The sequence below is a fragment of the Mauremys reevesii genome, unplaced genomic scaffold (genome assembly GCF_016161935.1).
Source record: "Mauremys reevesii isolate NIE-2019 unplaced genomic scaffold, ASM1616193v1 Contig10, whole genome shotgun sequence".
NCBI classification, from domain to species: Eukaryota; Metazoa; Chordata; order Testudines; family Geoemydidae; genus Mauremys; species Mauremys reevesii.
Genome location: NW_024100716.1, coordinates 259,254 through 276,814, shown reverse-complemented (window position 1 = coordinate 276,814; position 17,561 = coordinate 259,254). Strand labels below are relative to the sequence as shown.

At 44.4% G+C, this 17,561-nt stretch overlaps 1 protein-coding gene across 1 annotated transcript in view; it reads left to right on the top strand.

The window, feature by feature from the left end:
* The window catches only part of LOC120392549 (scavenger receptor cysteine-rich type 1 protein M130-like), a 69,411-nt gene that overhangs the window by 18,972 nt on the left and 32,878 nt on the right, over positions 1–17,561 (top strand). The window contains exons 3-4 of the mRNA XM_039517367.1: positions 12,941–13,255; positions 13,500–13,814. Of these exons, the coding sequence (XP_039373301.1) occupies positions 12,941–13,255; positions 13,500–13,814 (630 nt within the window). The remainder of the gene's footprint in view (positions 1–12,940; positions 13,256–13,499; positions 13,815–17,561) is intronic.

The following is a 17,561-nucleotide window of genomic DNA, read 5'->3' as shown; positions in this document are numbered from 1 at the left end:
CAAAGATTAATAAGCCGCCCATCCATTCTTTATTGAATGTGAACTCCGTTAATAAATTTTGGATGGCAGACAAATCTGGGCAGCACCTTCCACAGGGCTTCACGATTGACAGAGTCAAAGGCTTTTGTCAAATAGATGAAGGCCATGTACAGGTCCTGATTTTGCTCCCAAGACTTTTCCTGGATTTGGTGGGCAACGAAGATCATGTTGGTTGTCCCTCAAGATGGTCTAAAACCACATTGAGAGTCTGGCAATATTTCCTCAGCAAGGGGAAGTAATCGGTTTAAGAGGATACGGGCGAGAATTTCCCCTGCTGTAGATAGCAAGGCAATGCCACAATAATTTCCACACTCCAACTTATCTCCTTTTTTAAAGATGGTAACAATGTTGGCATTTCTCAAGTCTTCTGGAATCTTCTCATTATACCAAATGTGAAGAAAAATGAAGCTCCCAACAGCATAGCTCTGAGGATCATTGGAGCACACAAGCCCCTTCATCACAACAAGGTGACAGTCCCCAAAGATGGGTTGCAGTAGTGGCAAGATGTGTGTAACCAATAAAATTATGCTGAAATTATGCTCCTGGCTGCTATGGGCCAGCAAGACAACAGGCACTAGAACTGAGATGAGGGAGACTGTTTCCACTTATTGGTCCCAAGCAGTGTGGGGAGGAAGCTACCGGAATTGAATGCAGACTGGGGTGAGAGGGGAAAGTAGATGAGGACAAGGATGCAGGGGGAATATTCTGAGCCTGGAGTCTGGTGGATGGAGAGAAACTGGGACTGGGAGAGAAAGCGCGAGATGGGGACTGGCTGGGCAAGGAGAATGGGACTCGGAGGAGAGGGAAAGAGACTAGGACTGGCTAGGCAGGGCAATTAGGAGAGGGAGTGGGTGAGGAGAGACTGTGAATTGCTGAGCAAGGAGATTGGGAGCTGGGGAGACTGGGACTGACTGGGTGAGGAGTGTGGGACTGGGAACCAGTGGGGAGGAACTGGAGATGGATGAGGAAAAACAGGCCAGATCAGGAACCAGGGTGTCGGGGAAGTCTAAGACTAACTGGGCGACGAGACTGGAATAAGCAGCCAGGGTGGGATAGGGGAGACTGAGAGCAGATCCACACGAACATTTAGCGTGTGGCAAGCTGGGGTGTAAATCTACCTTGCACTGTCCTGTCAGTCACCCAGTGTCCATTTGGACTGTGCTGCCATGCTCCGAGGCCTTGTCTACACTACCGCTTAAGTTGATGTAAATTATGTCACTCAGGGGTGTGACTCCCCCCTGAGGAACGTAAGTTACATCGATTTAAAACGTTCTTCCATCCATGTAACGCATCTTCATCAGACGTGCTAAATCAGCACCACTGCATCGATGCACTGCACTGATACAGCACGGGAGGGAAGACAAGCGCTAGCAGTTCCCTAGGGAACAGATCTAGTCCCGTTTCAAAGCACTAGGGGAATGTTAGTGCGCAGCAGCAGGTTCCACACAGACACTCACTGTGCAGCAGCCCAGAGCGGGTTACATTTTGCCACAAACTAAGTGTTCATGTAGAGAAGCCTTGAGATTGGATGAGGCATCCAGGGAGGGAAACTTTGGGTTGGGGCAGATAGGAGAACCCAGCTCAAGGGTGGGAGTGAGAAACAGATCAGACAAGGGCCCCGGAGGGGAGGGGCAGCACAGAGAACAGGGAGGGAAACTAGCACTTGGCTGGGGAAGCGAGAGGTGAATTCTAGGACTGGCTTGGCAAGGATACTGGGTCTGGGGATGAGAAGCTCGAGGAGTGGAGACTGGAAATTGGTAGACAAGAAGAATGGGACTGGGATGTAGAGCAAGAAATGGGGGAGAGGCAGGACTGGGACAGGGACAGGTTGGAGGGGAGGGGGCTGAAGGAGGAACACGGGAAGAAGGGTCTGTGACTGCTAGAACCAGGGCCGCCCAGAGGGGGGGGCAAGTGGGGCAATTTGCCCCAGGCCCTGGGGCCCTGCAGGGGCCCCCATGAGTTTTTCAGGGCCCCCGGAGCTTCTTCCTCTCCCAGTCTTCACCAGCAGGGGGTCCTTCCACTCTGGGGTGGAAGGACCCCCCACTGCCGAATTACTGCCGAAGCGGGACTGCAGCCGGGTCTTCGGCGGTAATTCAGTGGCGGGGGGTCCTTCCGTTCCGGGACCCTCCGCCGAAGTGCCCCGAAGATCCGACTGCGCTTCAGCGGCAGGTCCTGCTTCGGCGGTAATTCGGCCGTGGGGGGCTCCTGCTGCGGGTCTTCGGGGCACTTCGGGGGCTGGTCCCGGAGCAGAAGGACCCCCCACCACCGAATTACCACCGAAGCAGAGGACCCCCCGCCGCTGAAGACCCCAGGCCCCCGGAATCCTCTGGGTGGCCCTGGCTAGAACACACATCTCTCTAGAGCCTGGAATGGATAGCAGTATCCCTGAGTTTTGCTATTCCCCTGCTGTCAGGAAATATCTGTCAAACCTTGCAGCCAAATCTTCTGATCCTCTTCTAGTGCTGGTCCACAAAGAGGATGACAACCTCCTACTGCTGTCAGTTACTCCATTAGCTCCAGTGGCAGAGGTTTGTGTGGTGAATCTAAAGGCTGAAAAGCTGCTGATGACCCATGGGGGTGGCAACATGATTCTGCATTCTGGAACATCTATTTTTTCAGTTTGCTTTTTTAAAAACGTAAGGAATTATGCACAAAACTTTACTTTTATGGAACATTAAGTTTGCAAAGTTGAGCCATAAAAAAATAAGGAAATGACAGAATTAAAGTGTCTTTCAACTCTATTTTCGACCATCTTTACATATGCATTAAGATTCAGCCTTTCATTACATGATAACTTGCTATTTTCTCCACAGGACCCCTGCTTCATGCAGCACATGGAATTGACAGTGCTCTGAATCAGGGCTGTGGAGTGAAGGAGGTGGTTGTCTGTAGGATCCCTGCCTCATTTGTTGCAGGAATTGTGAAGTGTGCAGTGTATGAGGCTGGGAATTGCAGAAAAAGAAAGGAGTGTCTCTTGTTAAGGCAGTTGGGAATTAGGGTCCCTGGGGAATTAGGGTCTATTCCTGCCTCTGCCACAGAGTTCCTATGTGATGCTTGGCAAGTCACTTACACCAGATGTTTCACAGGTGGTCATTAATTGTGAGTTCCTCATTTTATGGGTTGCCCCCTTGAGACTGTGACTGTCTGATTTGCAGAAGTGCTGAGCACTCACAGCTCTAAACTGAAGTCAGTGGGAGCTGTGCTGCACAAGCCGAAGTACTCTCAAAAGCCAGGACATGGGTATCTCAAGTTGGGCACCCAAAATCAGTGGATGCTTTTGATAATTTTCGCCATAGAGTCTCTGGGCTTTGGTTCCCCATGTTTAAAATGGAGATAATTACACTTCTCTACCTCCCAGGTGTTGTCAGCTGTTGGCTGTGTGTGTTTTCTCTCTGTGCGTGTTTTCAGCTCTGTGCAGATAGCTGATGCAGCAGGCCTCAATCAAACTGCCCAAGAAGACCACAGACTTGATTCAGTGGCGAAGGCGCTCGTTCAGGTTTATTGTTGACAAAGCACAGTGTCGAAGAAAAACTCAGTTCTCGCTTTTTGTTTGGGTGCAGCAAAATTAAATACTTTATTATTTCTCCAGTAATTACAATGGAGGGAGAGAGTGCCATAGGACACAGGGTCCTGGACAGGTCTCTCAGCTGGTAAACAATCACAGCAAGCCTTTATACCTTTTACAGACAATTTCTAACAATAATACAGACAGTAAAAAGCAACAACTACATTTTGTTTATACATAGCAAAAAGGCTTATCTTATTTGTCTCAATCCTAAGAAAAGCAAGCCTGCATTTTGGTTAGTGATTGCAAGGTCGTAATAACTTTGTACACAGTTCCTGTCCTGTCGCCTCGCACTATCTTTGCTCCTACAAGTCTTACGTCATTAAGGTTACAGTATGGCCTGACTCTTGCTAACTAACATTCATTAAGATCTCTTTAAATCCTTGTTAATTATTTACTGGCTTCCAAACTCCCCCCTTTTGTACTTCTAGTACAACAAACAATTTCAAATCTCAATTCGCATGAAACCATGGACTTCAGATTCTACAGCAAACATGTCAACTGTCATGGGACGTAATGACAATGCATGATTAGCATGAACATGAAAGGTATTGCTATTCTTACGTTATTTACAACAACAACAACAATAATATAATCCTAAATTAACTAACAACACTACAAACAATAACAATCCCATAGGAATAATATAATGGGGCTGTTGTACAATTGCGAACACAAAGCACAAAACATCATACCTAGTACATAAAGTAAACACTCTATAAGCTGTATGAAAGGCATTCCTTCCAGCTTGATATATATTCTAAAGCATGGGAATTTGCCCTTGCAATTCAGAGATTCTTTGAACCTTTGGTAACAATGAAAGCAAATTTTGAAACCGATCAGGCACTATTCTAGTCCAATCAAAATATACCTAAAATCTAAGAGCTACTTGCAACATTCTATCTGCATTCTATCTGCAGGCCAGTAAATGATATAATTGCCTGCAGCAGTGGTAAGATCAATATATATATCTTGTAAAGTGGTGGCATTAACGCACACACAGCTATCATTAGCATGAAAAAGTGGGTGTCCCGTCAGGGTAGTTCCTTGACCTCCACCCTCTCAACAAATATTGTCATAAACAGTGACAACTTCCCCTAGCTTCAGTTTATAGATACACTGAGCTGTGGTGGTACTAACGGCCAAAATGTCCATCTGGGCTGGGGTTAGTGGGGGTGCAGTTGGTAGTCAGCATTGGGTGTCCTGTCAAATTTCATGAGGGCTGAGTCCAGTCGTTCGATTGGGAATGGCTCTCATACACATCAGTGCCAAAGGAAGGGCATCTGGCCACTTTAAGTGTGTCTCAGCACAAATCTTGGCCAGTTTATTTTTTGTAAGTCCCGTTCCGGCGTTCCACTGTCCCAGCAGACTGTGGGTGGTGAGGGCAGTGAGTTGCACATAACTGTCCAGTAAAGTGAGTTCCACGACCACTGTTGATAGTCACAGGGATGCCAAAATGTGGTACAAAATCTGTAAGCAAAGACATCTACTGTCCTGCAGGGAAAAGCTTCAACCCAAGTGGTAAATACATCAACTAAAACTAATACATATTCATAACCACAACATTTAGACATTTAAATAAAATCAATCTGAATATTTACAAAAGGTCCCCAAGGAGGAGAGTGGGCTGGCCGCTGCACACCAATCTCGTGTAACTGCAGCAACCATTCCCCCCCCCCACCTTCCCTTGGTAGGCAGCCAAGCGGTGTCCTTGACTGGGGCCAGCGCATGTTAGCCATTCTCTTCTTGGCTTTTTTTTTTTCCATTTAACCTATAAAGGAAACTTTTACTCTTCAATTATACACCTTTTTCATACCATGAACACATAAACAGTACTGTTATACAGTACAGAAGTATTATCATTCAATGTATGCCACATATACCCTTTCACTAAAATAACCTTATTACAGAACTTTGGAAGAACAAGCCAGGACAAGCACACCCACTTTGAGAAGTCCACTTAATATAACTTCCAGTCCAATATCTATCCACCATCCCCAGTCCTCTGGCTAAAAGTCTGAGGTAGCCAGAAGGATCCCTCGTACAATATGGGGAGTGGGTTAACTTTTCATGTCCTTGCTTCCAAAGACTGTCAGTATGCAAATTTTAACAACAATTCTCAATTAAAAGATTTGGCCAATGTAGTTTCTTTCTCTTACTTAAGAATATGTATTAGACTTTAGTATATCACATTTTTCTGATGTAACCAAACACTTTGTATTCTAAGTTGAACAAAACAAGTATCTGCATCTCAATCAGTTAGGTAATTAGCATTAACACAGATGCTTTCTGACTTGCTTTTTTTTTACTGTTAACTCCTGCTTTTAAACACTGACAGAAAACATCACCTCTTACAGTGCTGTTAGAGCTTAATACAATTTTAATTACATAGCACTGTATCCATTTTTCAGCTAATTCAACAAAAGTGGTCACAGCCAAATTATTACAATCTAAAAATTTATTTGCCTGAATTTATTCACAAACATGTCAAAGACACCAAAAAACTGTTCTCTTTAGCATTTTCACAAAGTTCAACTGCTGTTCCCCCCAGCAAACACAGAGTCAATTTTTCATTTTCCCTTAAAAATCAATTGCTTTTTCCTTCCAACAGCCACTTTATCAATGCAAATCACCATTCCAAATATCCTCCTGAGTATTTGAAATCCTCATGCTTATATTCACTTACTCCTTCTTTCCACTACACCCTCAAAAGTTTCCAACCTGTTTTCCAATCACTCTGTCTGTTGCCCGCCTGCCTGGGCCCGATCCTTCTTTCTCGCTGAATCGTCCCTATCCTAGGCACTACCAGTTTAGCTAGGAGGGTGGGCTTCACAACTAGCCCTCACCCTTCTGGTCTTGTCCCTAAAACATTTCTACTTACAAGACTACCAAAGTCCTCCCTAGTAAGGCTTGCCACCTGGGCAAAAATACATGGCCATTGGGTAAAGGCCATTTACTTAACACATAATCCAAATCACTGAAGGGGGTCTACCCAGAGACCCACCCATTTGTCTGCTGACACTTAAACAGAAAAAAAAGTACACAGAGAGCAGAGAAAATTACAGTCTAAGCCAGATTTTTCCACTTCTATTACATTGTCCGTTACAGGGGGGCGGGACAGAATTATCTCAATACAACCTCAGAGCTTCATCGCACACATGGCTTCCACCCTGAGGAATTACGAACGAGAAGTTCAGTTCCGCTCACACACCTAACGCCCAAATGAACAGAGCAGAAAAACATCAGTAACCGGTTAAACAAAACAGAGCCAAAGCTAAATAGTGCACCAAAACCAAATAGTGTTTCCTTATTCTAACAGAGCTCACCTTTAATCATGCAATCCTTATCATATAACACCAACAATACCAAACAAAGCAAACACAAAATAACAAGGGTAAAACAGATAGATGGTGTAAATTCTGCAGGGCTCCCCCATTATTAAGTGCTCACCAAACTGTGACAAATTACTGTTACTAATTTATCCCTCATGTCAGGTGATCAAACTGACAGAGCATATAATCAAATTTTAAAGCTTCATTAAAAATAATAAAACAACAATGGAGAGTATTGGGAATGCTCCCACCTCACACAGGAAAAAGATGAATGCCCCAAGCCTTAAACCACTTTAATACTCACACATGTCTCACTGGGAAGTTAAGCTTTGCAAATATAATTCCAATTCTGTAACTTGTACTGCCTTTGGTTCGCCTGTCTCTATTTTCCACAAGCAGCTGGGGCTGAAAGCAGTTTTCTTTGCACTTAGCATAGTCCGCACTAATTCATGACCTTGAACACAAAACAACTTCTCCTTTATCTCAGGGCTAAGCCGAATTTCAAATTAACCCGTTCCTAGACAAATTGCTCACACTGTGTCAGAGGTTTTTTCTCTGTGATTAAAGCTCCACTGAGATATATGATCTTATCTAGATTGAAGGTACCTTCTAATGGGCATTGTTTAAATGAATTTTCACGCGTGTACAGATTCCAATCATTTAAATACCTGCAGGTTTTAGGACCATAATGTACGTACATGTAATATGCTGGGGCACCCTTAGGGGGTAAGGTGGAATATTTAGACTGTCCCTTACCCATTTTCCACTTACACACACAGAGAGGGTGTCCTGTCCGCGCTAGCGGCTCAAAAACCAAGGAGATGATCAGACTGTCAGTAGCCCACACGGAAGGGAAAGGGGAGGGAAGATGGGTTCACACACCCCTAGACCCAGGCAGCTTCCTCGCCGGACTATGCCAGGCTGAGTCAGCCCACCATGGGTCAGATTTCCTAAAGATCCACTAGTTACCGGGCTAGCCCGGTAACAGCCACTCACACTGGTGTACACACACACACACCAAGGCCTCTTTTTCTTCCTTTTTCTTTTTTTTTAACTCTTTTTTTTAACCTTTTTATCTCTTTTTTTTTTTTTTTTTTTAACCATGATGCATCTTTACCTGGTCCGGACCAATACCATGAGGCGGTATGACAACCCCTCTTGAGGCGGTAAAAACCCCTCAGCACCGGTGCATTCTAATGCATTTACCTATGCATTACCTTATGCATTACCTTATGCATTTCCTTGGCCAACTCAGCAGTTCCCGTACTGCTATAAACTAACCTTATTGGGGCCTCTCCCCAATACCACTTTGCATCTGATCCTGCTGCACAGTCAATAAGTTCAGATGGCGTGAGCCCAACAGAGACAGACGTCCTCACGGAAAGTCCTCCTCCGATACCCCAATAGAGATTTCAAAAGGTCTCATACCTCTCATGTGGCGCCATGGGGTTCGAAGGGGAATGATCTGTAGTAGCCGTCTGTGGGTCCGTGGGCGTTGCCATCCCGGACGAGCCCACAAATTGTCGAAGAAAAACTCAGTTCTCGCTTTTTGTTTGGGTGCAGCAAAATTAAATACTTTATTATTTCTCCAGTAATTACAATGGAGGGAGAGAGTGCCATAGGACACAGGGTCCTGGACAGGTCTCTCAACTGGTAAACAATCACAGCAAGCCTTTATACCTTTTACAGACAATTTCTAACAATAATACAGACAGTAAAAAGCAACAACTACATTTTGTTTATACATAGCAAAAAGGCTTATCTTATTTGTCTCAATCCTAAGAAAAGCAAGCCTGCATTTTGGTTAGTGATTGCAAGGTCGTAATAACTTTGTACACAGTTCCTGTCCTGTCGCCTCGCACTATCTTTGCTCCTACAAGTCTTACGTCATTAAGGTTACAGTATGGCCTGACTCTTGCTAACTAACATTCATTAAGATCTCTTTAAATCCTTATTAATTATTTACTGGCTTCCACAACGGTACTAGCTCCCCGGATCAATGTTTACAGATACACTGGCACCTCTATGCCTCTTACAATAGACTTGGCTCAGTGAGCGGTGAGACTTTCCACCCCCACCTCCCCATTCCGAGGCCAGAAGAAGACTGCCTCTGCGACTTGTCTTTTATACTCTGATAGAAACCAGTTATGTCTTGCCCCTCAGACGTGGTTAATTACCACCCTTTACCTGGTACATTTTGGTTGGATCAAAACATCTCTATCCATCACCTTGTCATCCTGACCTTACCATTAGGAGGGGTTAGTGTGTCCCTGTATCATCATTGGGGAGTGTGTTTACACCATAACCCTGTACCAGGGTGCTCTGGTATTACCCTTCTGCAATGTGTTTATGCACGTGCCAATGCCTAGCACTTCTCATGAGTGTTTGTGTTTTTTCAACACCAACCACGCTTTTGCCAGGTTCATGTTCTGGACAATGAACCTGCACCTGTAGTCACAAAGGGACTAATGAAGGTTTCACAGGCAGGTACAAGTCTGGCGTTCTAAATGTTTGAGTGCTTCTCTTTGCAAAATTTAACTTTCTTTTTGATTCATAGCTGTGTAGATTTTAGGGCCAGAAGGGAACTTTAGATCTAGTCTGACCTCCTGGGTAACAAAGACTAAAGAATTTAAACCAAATACTCCTCTACTTCATCTGAACTTGTGTTTGGCTAAAGCATATCTTCCTGAAAGGCATCCAATTTTGTTCTGAATACTTCAGGAGGTAGAGACTCTTCTGCTTCCCTTGGTAGTTTGTTCCAATGATTCATCAGTATCACTGCGAAAAATGTCTGCCTTACCTCTAATAGGAACTTATCTGGCTTTAACTTCCATCCATTGGTTCTTGTTATGACTTTCTCCACTCGATTAAGAGGCCTTTAGTATGCAGTGTTTTCTCCATGGGAAGGTATTTATACACTGCAATCAAGACACATCTAGGTCATCTTTTTGATAAGCTAAACAGATTGACCTCCTTAAATCTCTCATTGCAGGGCACATTTTCAAGCCCTGGAATTATTATTGTGGATGTTCTCTGTGCCCTTTCCAATTTTTTAACATCCTTCTTACAATGTGGACACTAAAAGCAGATGCAGTATCTGTCTCCCCAGTGCTGTACACACAGGAAAAATCAACATCCTATTAGACCTGATTGGAAATTATCTGGAAAACCAGAGTTTCATTGGAAAATGCCAGTTTGTTGAACTCAACATTTATCATGAAAGTGAATTGGGTTCAATGAACTTTCTCAAAACTACAAGCAGGGTCTGGTGGAAATGTCTGTGGTTCCCTGCCCGGTTCCCTGGTGGCTCCTGTTAGTCCTGCCATGCAGATTGTCCCAGGGCTGGGTACCCCAGTCTTCTAGGATCTGCAGCTCTGGAGCAGCCCCACCATACAGATTGCCCCAGAATTGGAGACCTTAGGCTTTCTAGGGTCTGTACCTCCAGGGCAGCCCTGCCAACGCTTTCAGGCTCTTTGCCATGGGATAGGAACCTGCAAGCCCTGGGAGCCCCAGGTCTAATCAAGGCTCAGCTCCAGGGTCTGCATCAGGGATTCTGGAAATCCTGGGATGGGTTCCGGTGTCCCAGGGTCTGTGGTTCTGGAGCAGCCCTGCCTTGCAGAATGCCCCGGACTGGGCTATTTGCCTATTTAGGCTGCTAGCTGGCCAAGGAGTCTGGGAGCCGGGGGGTCCCCAGTCCAGGGTAGGCCACATGACGAGGCTGCCCCAGAGCCCCAGCAGTGGCTTTGGGAAATTGACATACTTGTCCTGATGCTAACAGTGGTGAAACTGACAAGGAGTCAGTGTCACTCCACATCTGTTGGGGTTCCTAGAAGCAAATTTCCTGTTGGATACACCATGGGCTGGAGTTTCCAAAACAAAATTTTAGCCGGATTTCCAATTCACAAGACATTTTAAAATAGTGAAATTTCCTGTACACTGGAAATCCTATGTTTCAGCCAGCTGTGCTCATTGCTCCCCTCTTTATACATCCAAGGATCAACCTCGCCGTTTCTGCAGCAGCATCACACTGGGATCTCATGTTCAGTTCTTTGTCCACTATGACCCCTGCAAAGAACATGGGCTATATCTGTATTTCTGTGAATATTATGTGCACCTCAGTCCCTTTTACTGCTATTTTCACATTTCCTACCAGGGTTCAAAGGGCAACTCCCATCTGAGCTCCCCATATGTCCCAGGACGGCAGACAATGGTTTCATAGAACCCAGTTACTGGTACTTAACTGACAATACAGGTGTCAGGGGTTTTGATCTTGTGCATCTGGCCAAGCTGAGCACAAGCCCCCTTCCTTGGGATGTGCCCCTCAGGTGGGAAATCTTAACCGGAGAGCTTGGGAATTGTTAACAGGGAAGCCTTGATGAACAGAGGGGGTGAGGCAGGGTCTGCAGGGAAGGAGAATGAAATACAATCCCCAGAAGCAGAAGTTTCTGGGATAAGCTGAGTCAGCCCAGATTTTGAGGGGAAAGCTGAGTTTTCAGTAAGACATAGGCCTGTGGGCCTTCAGTTGCTTTATTCTTTTCTCTGTGATTGCTGTGTCCCTATGGATAAATACAAAATAACACTGTCCTGGCTCTGGTACTATTCAATAGTTTCATAAATGACTTGTATGATGGAGTAGAGATATACTTACACAATTTGTGGGTGATATGAAGCTGAGAGGGGTCGCCAGCTCTTTGGAAGGCAGGTTTAAAATTCAAAACGATCTTGATAAACTGGAGACTTGGTCTGAAATCAGTAAATTGAAATTCAATAAAGACAAGTGCAAAGCATTAGACTTAGGAAAGAAAAATCAAATGCAAAAAAAATTGGGAATAGCTGACTAGGCAGCAGTTTTGCAGAAAATGATCTCGGGATTATAGTGGATCACAATATGGAAAGTTGTGACACTGTTGTGAAAAAGGGAAATGTCATTCTGAGTTGTATTAACAAGAATGTTATATATAAGACACAGGAGATAATTGTCCCACTCTACTTAGCTATGGTGTGGCCTCAGCTGGAATACTCTGTCCTGTTTTGCTCATCACTGTTTAAGACATATAAGGACAAATTTGAGAATGTCCAGAGGAGAGCAACAAACAGAGTAAGAGGTTTAGAAAACATGATCTATGAGGAAATGTTGAAAGAATTGGACATTTTTAGTTGAGAGAAGAGAAGACTGAGAGGTGAACTGATACCAGTCTTCAAATAACTGATAGATTGTTTGTCAATTGTTGTCCATATCCACCAAAGGTAGGACTAGACAATCATTTTAGATTGCAGCAAATGAGATTCAAATTAGATATTTAAAAAAACTCTCTAACTATAGGGATAATTAAGTACTGGGTGGACATTGACTTTGCACAAGAAGTTAGACAAACGTCTGTCAGGGTGGCCTAGGTATACTTAAACCTTCCTTGGTGTGAGGAGATGGACTAGATGACCTCTTGAGATTCCTTCCAACCCTCCATTTCTCTTATTCTGTTGTTTTATCAGCTATTGAGGCTTTCTGATATAAAAATAGTAAAGGCTGTTTAACTTCCTCGTGAGTTACAAATGGACTGAAGAGTAGTTCATCCTTTTCACATAATATGATACATCCTGTTTCTATCCAAAATCAGAAATGTTTATTGAATACGTCTGCCTTTTCTTCATCATTGTTAACAATTTAAAAATCTTGATAGGCAGTGGAACTCCACCACTGATTTTTTGTTTGTTCCTAGTATACTTAAAAATGCCTTACGAGTCTCCTTAGCGCAGCAACCCATGATTTTGTCCCTGATATCATTAGCCTCCCTTATCAATTTTCTACGCATCTTAACATCTAATGTATATTGATTATTGTATAATACTATTGTTTTCCATTTGTTATATATTGCTTTTTTATTTTTAACTGCTGCCTGCACTTTTCCACTGAGCCATGATTGGTGTTCAGCCAAAATTTTATGGCCATCGAGCATCTAACTCCCTGAGGCCCCCTTGTAAATTCCTGCCTTCATTGAATTTCTAGGGCACATTAAGCCCCGGCTGGTTGGAGGGCATAGTGCCTGTTCAGGACGTGTGGAAATAAGAGATGGAGAAACATGGACCACAGTCTGTGATGCCCACTTTGATCTCAAAGCTGCCAATGTTATCTGTAATGAACTGCAATGTGGAACAGCTCTATCTATCCCAGGAGGAGCTCACTTTGGAGAAGGTCATGGATCAATCTGGACTGAAGCGTTCCAGTGTGTGGGGAATGAGTCCCACCATGCGTATTGTCCCAGGATATCGAACATCAGTCAGACATGCTCACACGCAAATGATGCTGGAGCCATATGCTCAGGTAAGAATTCAGTGTAAAGTCTTTCAAATCCCAGTGATGTGAATTTTAGATTAGGGTGAAGCAATATACTGATCTCAATGTGCAGAGAGCTAGGGTAATAAGATGGCACCAGCTTCTCATAAAACACAAATGATCCAAGATAACTAGAATCGGGTCAAATCCCCCCTGACTTTCCTTTCTTTAACTATATGATATAAAATAGCTCCAAGGCTCCCTCTCTAAACCCCTTCTCCCTTCTCCCCAGGGCACACAGGGCTCCGGCTGGTGAACGGCAGCACAGCGTGCTCAGGGAGGGTGGAGATCCAGGTTCTTGGTGCCTGGGGAACCCTCTGTGACTCACTCTGGGATTTACCAGATGCCAACGTTCTCTGTCGTCAGCTCAACTGTGGATTCGCTGTATCAGCCCCAGGAGGAGGGTATTTTGGGAAGGGAACAAGCTCTGTCCGGGCAGACACATATCACTGTAAAGGAACTGAACCCCATTTGGGCCATTGCCCTGTTACTGCCCTGGGGGCCTCTCAGTGCTCCCATGACAATGATGCCAGTGTGGTTTGCTCAGGTAAGTGTAATGCTGGATTAATGACACTTGCCCCTTAGACCCTAGAGCAGGAAAACCTCAGGGCACAGCAAGGGGAGCGGGAGCTAGATCTTAATCCACGCATAATAATGGTAAATGTATTAAAATAAAATTAAAATAAATATTATCACAAAAAGAATAGTGATGACCTGGGAATGACCTGGATTCTCCAGTAAAAACATCAGGAACTCTGTCCTTCCACAGGTCAGCGGAGCAGTGGCAGCACTTTGTCCTTCAGGTTTCATAAATGTCACCAATTCACTGTCCCCATCCTTCTCCAAATCACTGCTATAGTAATTAGAGGGGGAGTAATTCCCAATATGGAGGTTGCTTCACATTTTCTATTATAAAATACTCTCAACACCTTCTTGAGAAGCTTTTATGCCTTCACTGTTTGCAGCAGCCTTTGCAATTTGGGAAAGGGTAATGCTGGGGCCAGGGAAGTGCCTTCCCCTAGTGCAGGGAAATCCCTTTCAGGTTTGCTTGAATTATAAACTGCTGAAAATAAACATTTCCCCTCTCTCACTTGAGTTCCTGAGGATATTTTTGGTAGCACGTCACAGAGAAAGTAGCACTTTATCTCACTTTGGTTTTTTCTAACTTTTTTTCACACCTTTCCAGTTGAAAAAAAAACTCAGAAAGATTCCCCCCTCCCTCCCCCACTTTCTTACATTTTTTAAATTTTTTCAAACGTTTTACAGTGGAAGAAAAGATGAAAAAATAGAAAGGGGGAGATGGGGAAAACTTGTAAACCCAAATATGAAAAGGAAAATAGATTTTTTCATTTTCAAAAAGTTTAAATGAATCAACATTTTATTTAGAATCTAAACAAAAATTCTCATTCCATTTCCACATCCCAATCTCTTTGATGTGTTTAAAAGTTGAACTACTGCATTATCATACAGTACTTACCAAGAAAAATGCTGGGTTGTTAACAGCTCTAATATTTACCTTCCATAAAAACATTACAAAATTAAACAGTGTTATTAGTCAAAGCCAAATGCGCAAGAATTAGGAAATATCAGAGTTAAGGTTATCCACGCAATATTAATTCAGCCCTCCCACCCTCCCCTTCTGCATATACATTATGACACAATCTAATTTCATGTATATGTCCTATTATTCCCCTCCATCCCACTAGCTCCTGCCTCCTTTAGTGCACTGGGAGGATGGTGATCAGGGGCTGAAGGAGCTGTAGAATATTTCTTTTTATCCTCATAATTCAACCTGTGACCTAGGGCCTTATTCACTCTACATACCATACAAACACTGCCCTAAATACAGAATTATTAATTTCTTCATGGGCTTTTCTATGGTGCTCATAACAGTAGTATCAGAGTGCACCACAAACGTTAATGAATTTGTCTTCAAAACACCCCTGGGAGATAGGCATCATGAGAATCTGCTATTTCAAATGTGACTTAGGCACTTAGAAGCCCAAGAATAACATTTTCAAAATGACAAAATAAGCTTAAGTGACTTGACTTAGGGACTTTAATCCCATTTTCTCCAGTAACGAAGGAGCCCAAGAACCCTGAAGACTTCACCTTCTTGTAGCCTAAATCATTTCTGAAAATGGCACGTAGGCTCCTACATCATTTAGTTGCTTTTAAAATTTTTACAAACAATGATTAAAGCCAAACTTCCAAACTCACTACTTATTTGGGATGATTGGGCACCAACCTGAGACCCTCAGGGCCTGATTCTTCAGTGTACTCACCATTTCTGTAGATCTTTATGTGTTCAAAGTACTGCAAAAACATTAATAAACCCTCACAGAACTCCAGGTAAGCAGGTGGCTAAGTATTATTATTAGCTCCATCTTACAGCTGGTGAAACTGAGAGAGAAAACAAAGTGACTTGCCCAAGGCCACCCAGTGAGTCAGCAGCGGAACCAGGATAAAACTGAATATTTTGACTTGCAGCCCTGTGCTGGTTCCACCCGACCACACTGCCTGACTGCAGAAGGGCTGAGCTGCCACATCTTGTCTTGACCCTAGCGGCAGTTGTGAGTGCTCAGTACTTCTGCAGATCACACCCCATGAAAACTGGCTTAAGAGACCTGCTCAGCATCACCTGTGAAGTCTGCAGCAGCGGCAGGAACAGAACTGAGCTCTACTGAATACCGGTCACTGCTCTTAATAAGATCATCCTAGTTCTTCCTGCGCTCCCCTGCTCCTTCTCTACAGGCCTTCCAGTTTTTAAAGTGAATGAGGCAGGGGTCCTACAGGCAACACCCTGATGCTGTACAACCCCGATTTATCCATCCTGGGCACTGAAAGTGGCCAGAGCCCTGCAGGAAAAATAATTCACTAGAAAACTTATTTTTAATGGCCAGCCAATCTGGTTCCCTGTGGCTAAATGGAGCCCGTCTTATGGATCTATAGATTTGTAGAGTTTTAAGACTCAAAGAGGCCATTGTGATTCTCCCCTCACCAAAGGGATCCCTCCTGCTTAAGAAGTTGCAGCTCCCCTCTCTGCCCCATCTGCAAATCCATGTACAGAGTCTCCATAGGGCTTCTTGCCTGGCTGGAACTGGGGTCTTTACAGAGAAACCTACTGCAGAAGCCCTGGATTTCAACCTTCTTCCTAATAATGGACACGTAGCTTCCAGGACTGTCTCCCACAGAGAACAGAGTCACTGGTGCCATTACACAACATGATTAAGCCTATAGGATCCTGCCCAGCACTCTCAACAGACGTCTCCTCTCCTCTTTACAGCTGAGACCTTTGTACCTTGGGGGCAAATCACCTCTCAGTTCTCCTGCTTCTCACAGAGGCTGCTACCTGCATTCCTAACTGAATTCTCCACAGCCCTGCCCGGCCTCTACTAACTACCTACCCAGCCCATGCCCTGGTTCTTGGAGGGAACTCCACTGCACATGAAAATGCTGATTTCTCCATACAGCTACTGGAAGGAGAATCCCTTCTAAGGAAAAACACCTGGTTCCTTCCGTAGGATCTCTTTCTGGCATGATCCCACATGGCCTTCCTGAGGGGCTCTGGTACCCAGTTATAGCTCCTCAGAGAGCCCAGGGCCAGCTCCAGGCACCTGCTAAGGAAGCTGGTTCTTGGGGCAGCCAATACAAAAGGGTGGCAGTCCGTCCGCTATTGGCGTGGCCCCTCTGGGTCTTCTGCCGGAATTCAGTGGCGGGTCCCTCAGTCCCTCTCTTTCTCTTTGACCTGCCTCCGAAGTGCTGCCGAAGATGAAGAGAGGGAACGAAGGACATGTCGCCAAACTGCTGCCGAAGAATGGAGCGGCACGATTGAGCTGCCACCAATAGGCTTTTTTTTTCCACTGCTTGGGGCGGCAGAAAACCTGAAACACTACACTAGTGCCATAGCTAGGACGGGTTTCAGAGTGGTAGCCATGTTAGTCTGTATCAGCAGAAAGAACGAGGAATACTTGTGGCACCTTAGAGACTAACAAATTTATTTGGGCATAAGTTTTCATGGGCTAAAGCCCACTTCATCAGATGCATGGAGTGGAAAATACAGTAGGAAGATATATAAAGATAGATAGATGATATATACAGAGAACATGAAAAAATGGGGTTGACAGACCAATCGATTAAGGTGGGCTATTATCAGGAGGAGAAAAAAAAAAACGTTTGTAGTGATAATCAGGATGGCCCATTTCAAACAGGGGTCCTGAATTTTGGGGAGTGGACAATGACGGGAGGGGCACAGGGAGGTGTGCAGGAGGGATCCAGTGCCCTGGTGAGGGGG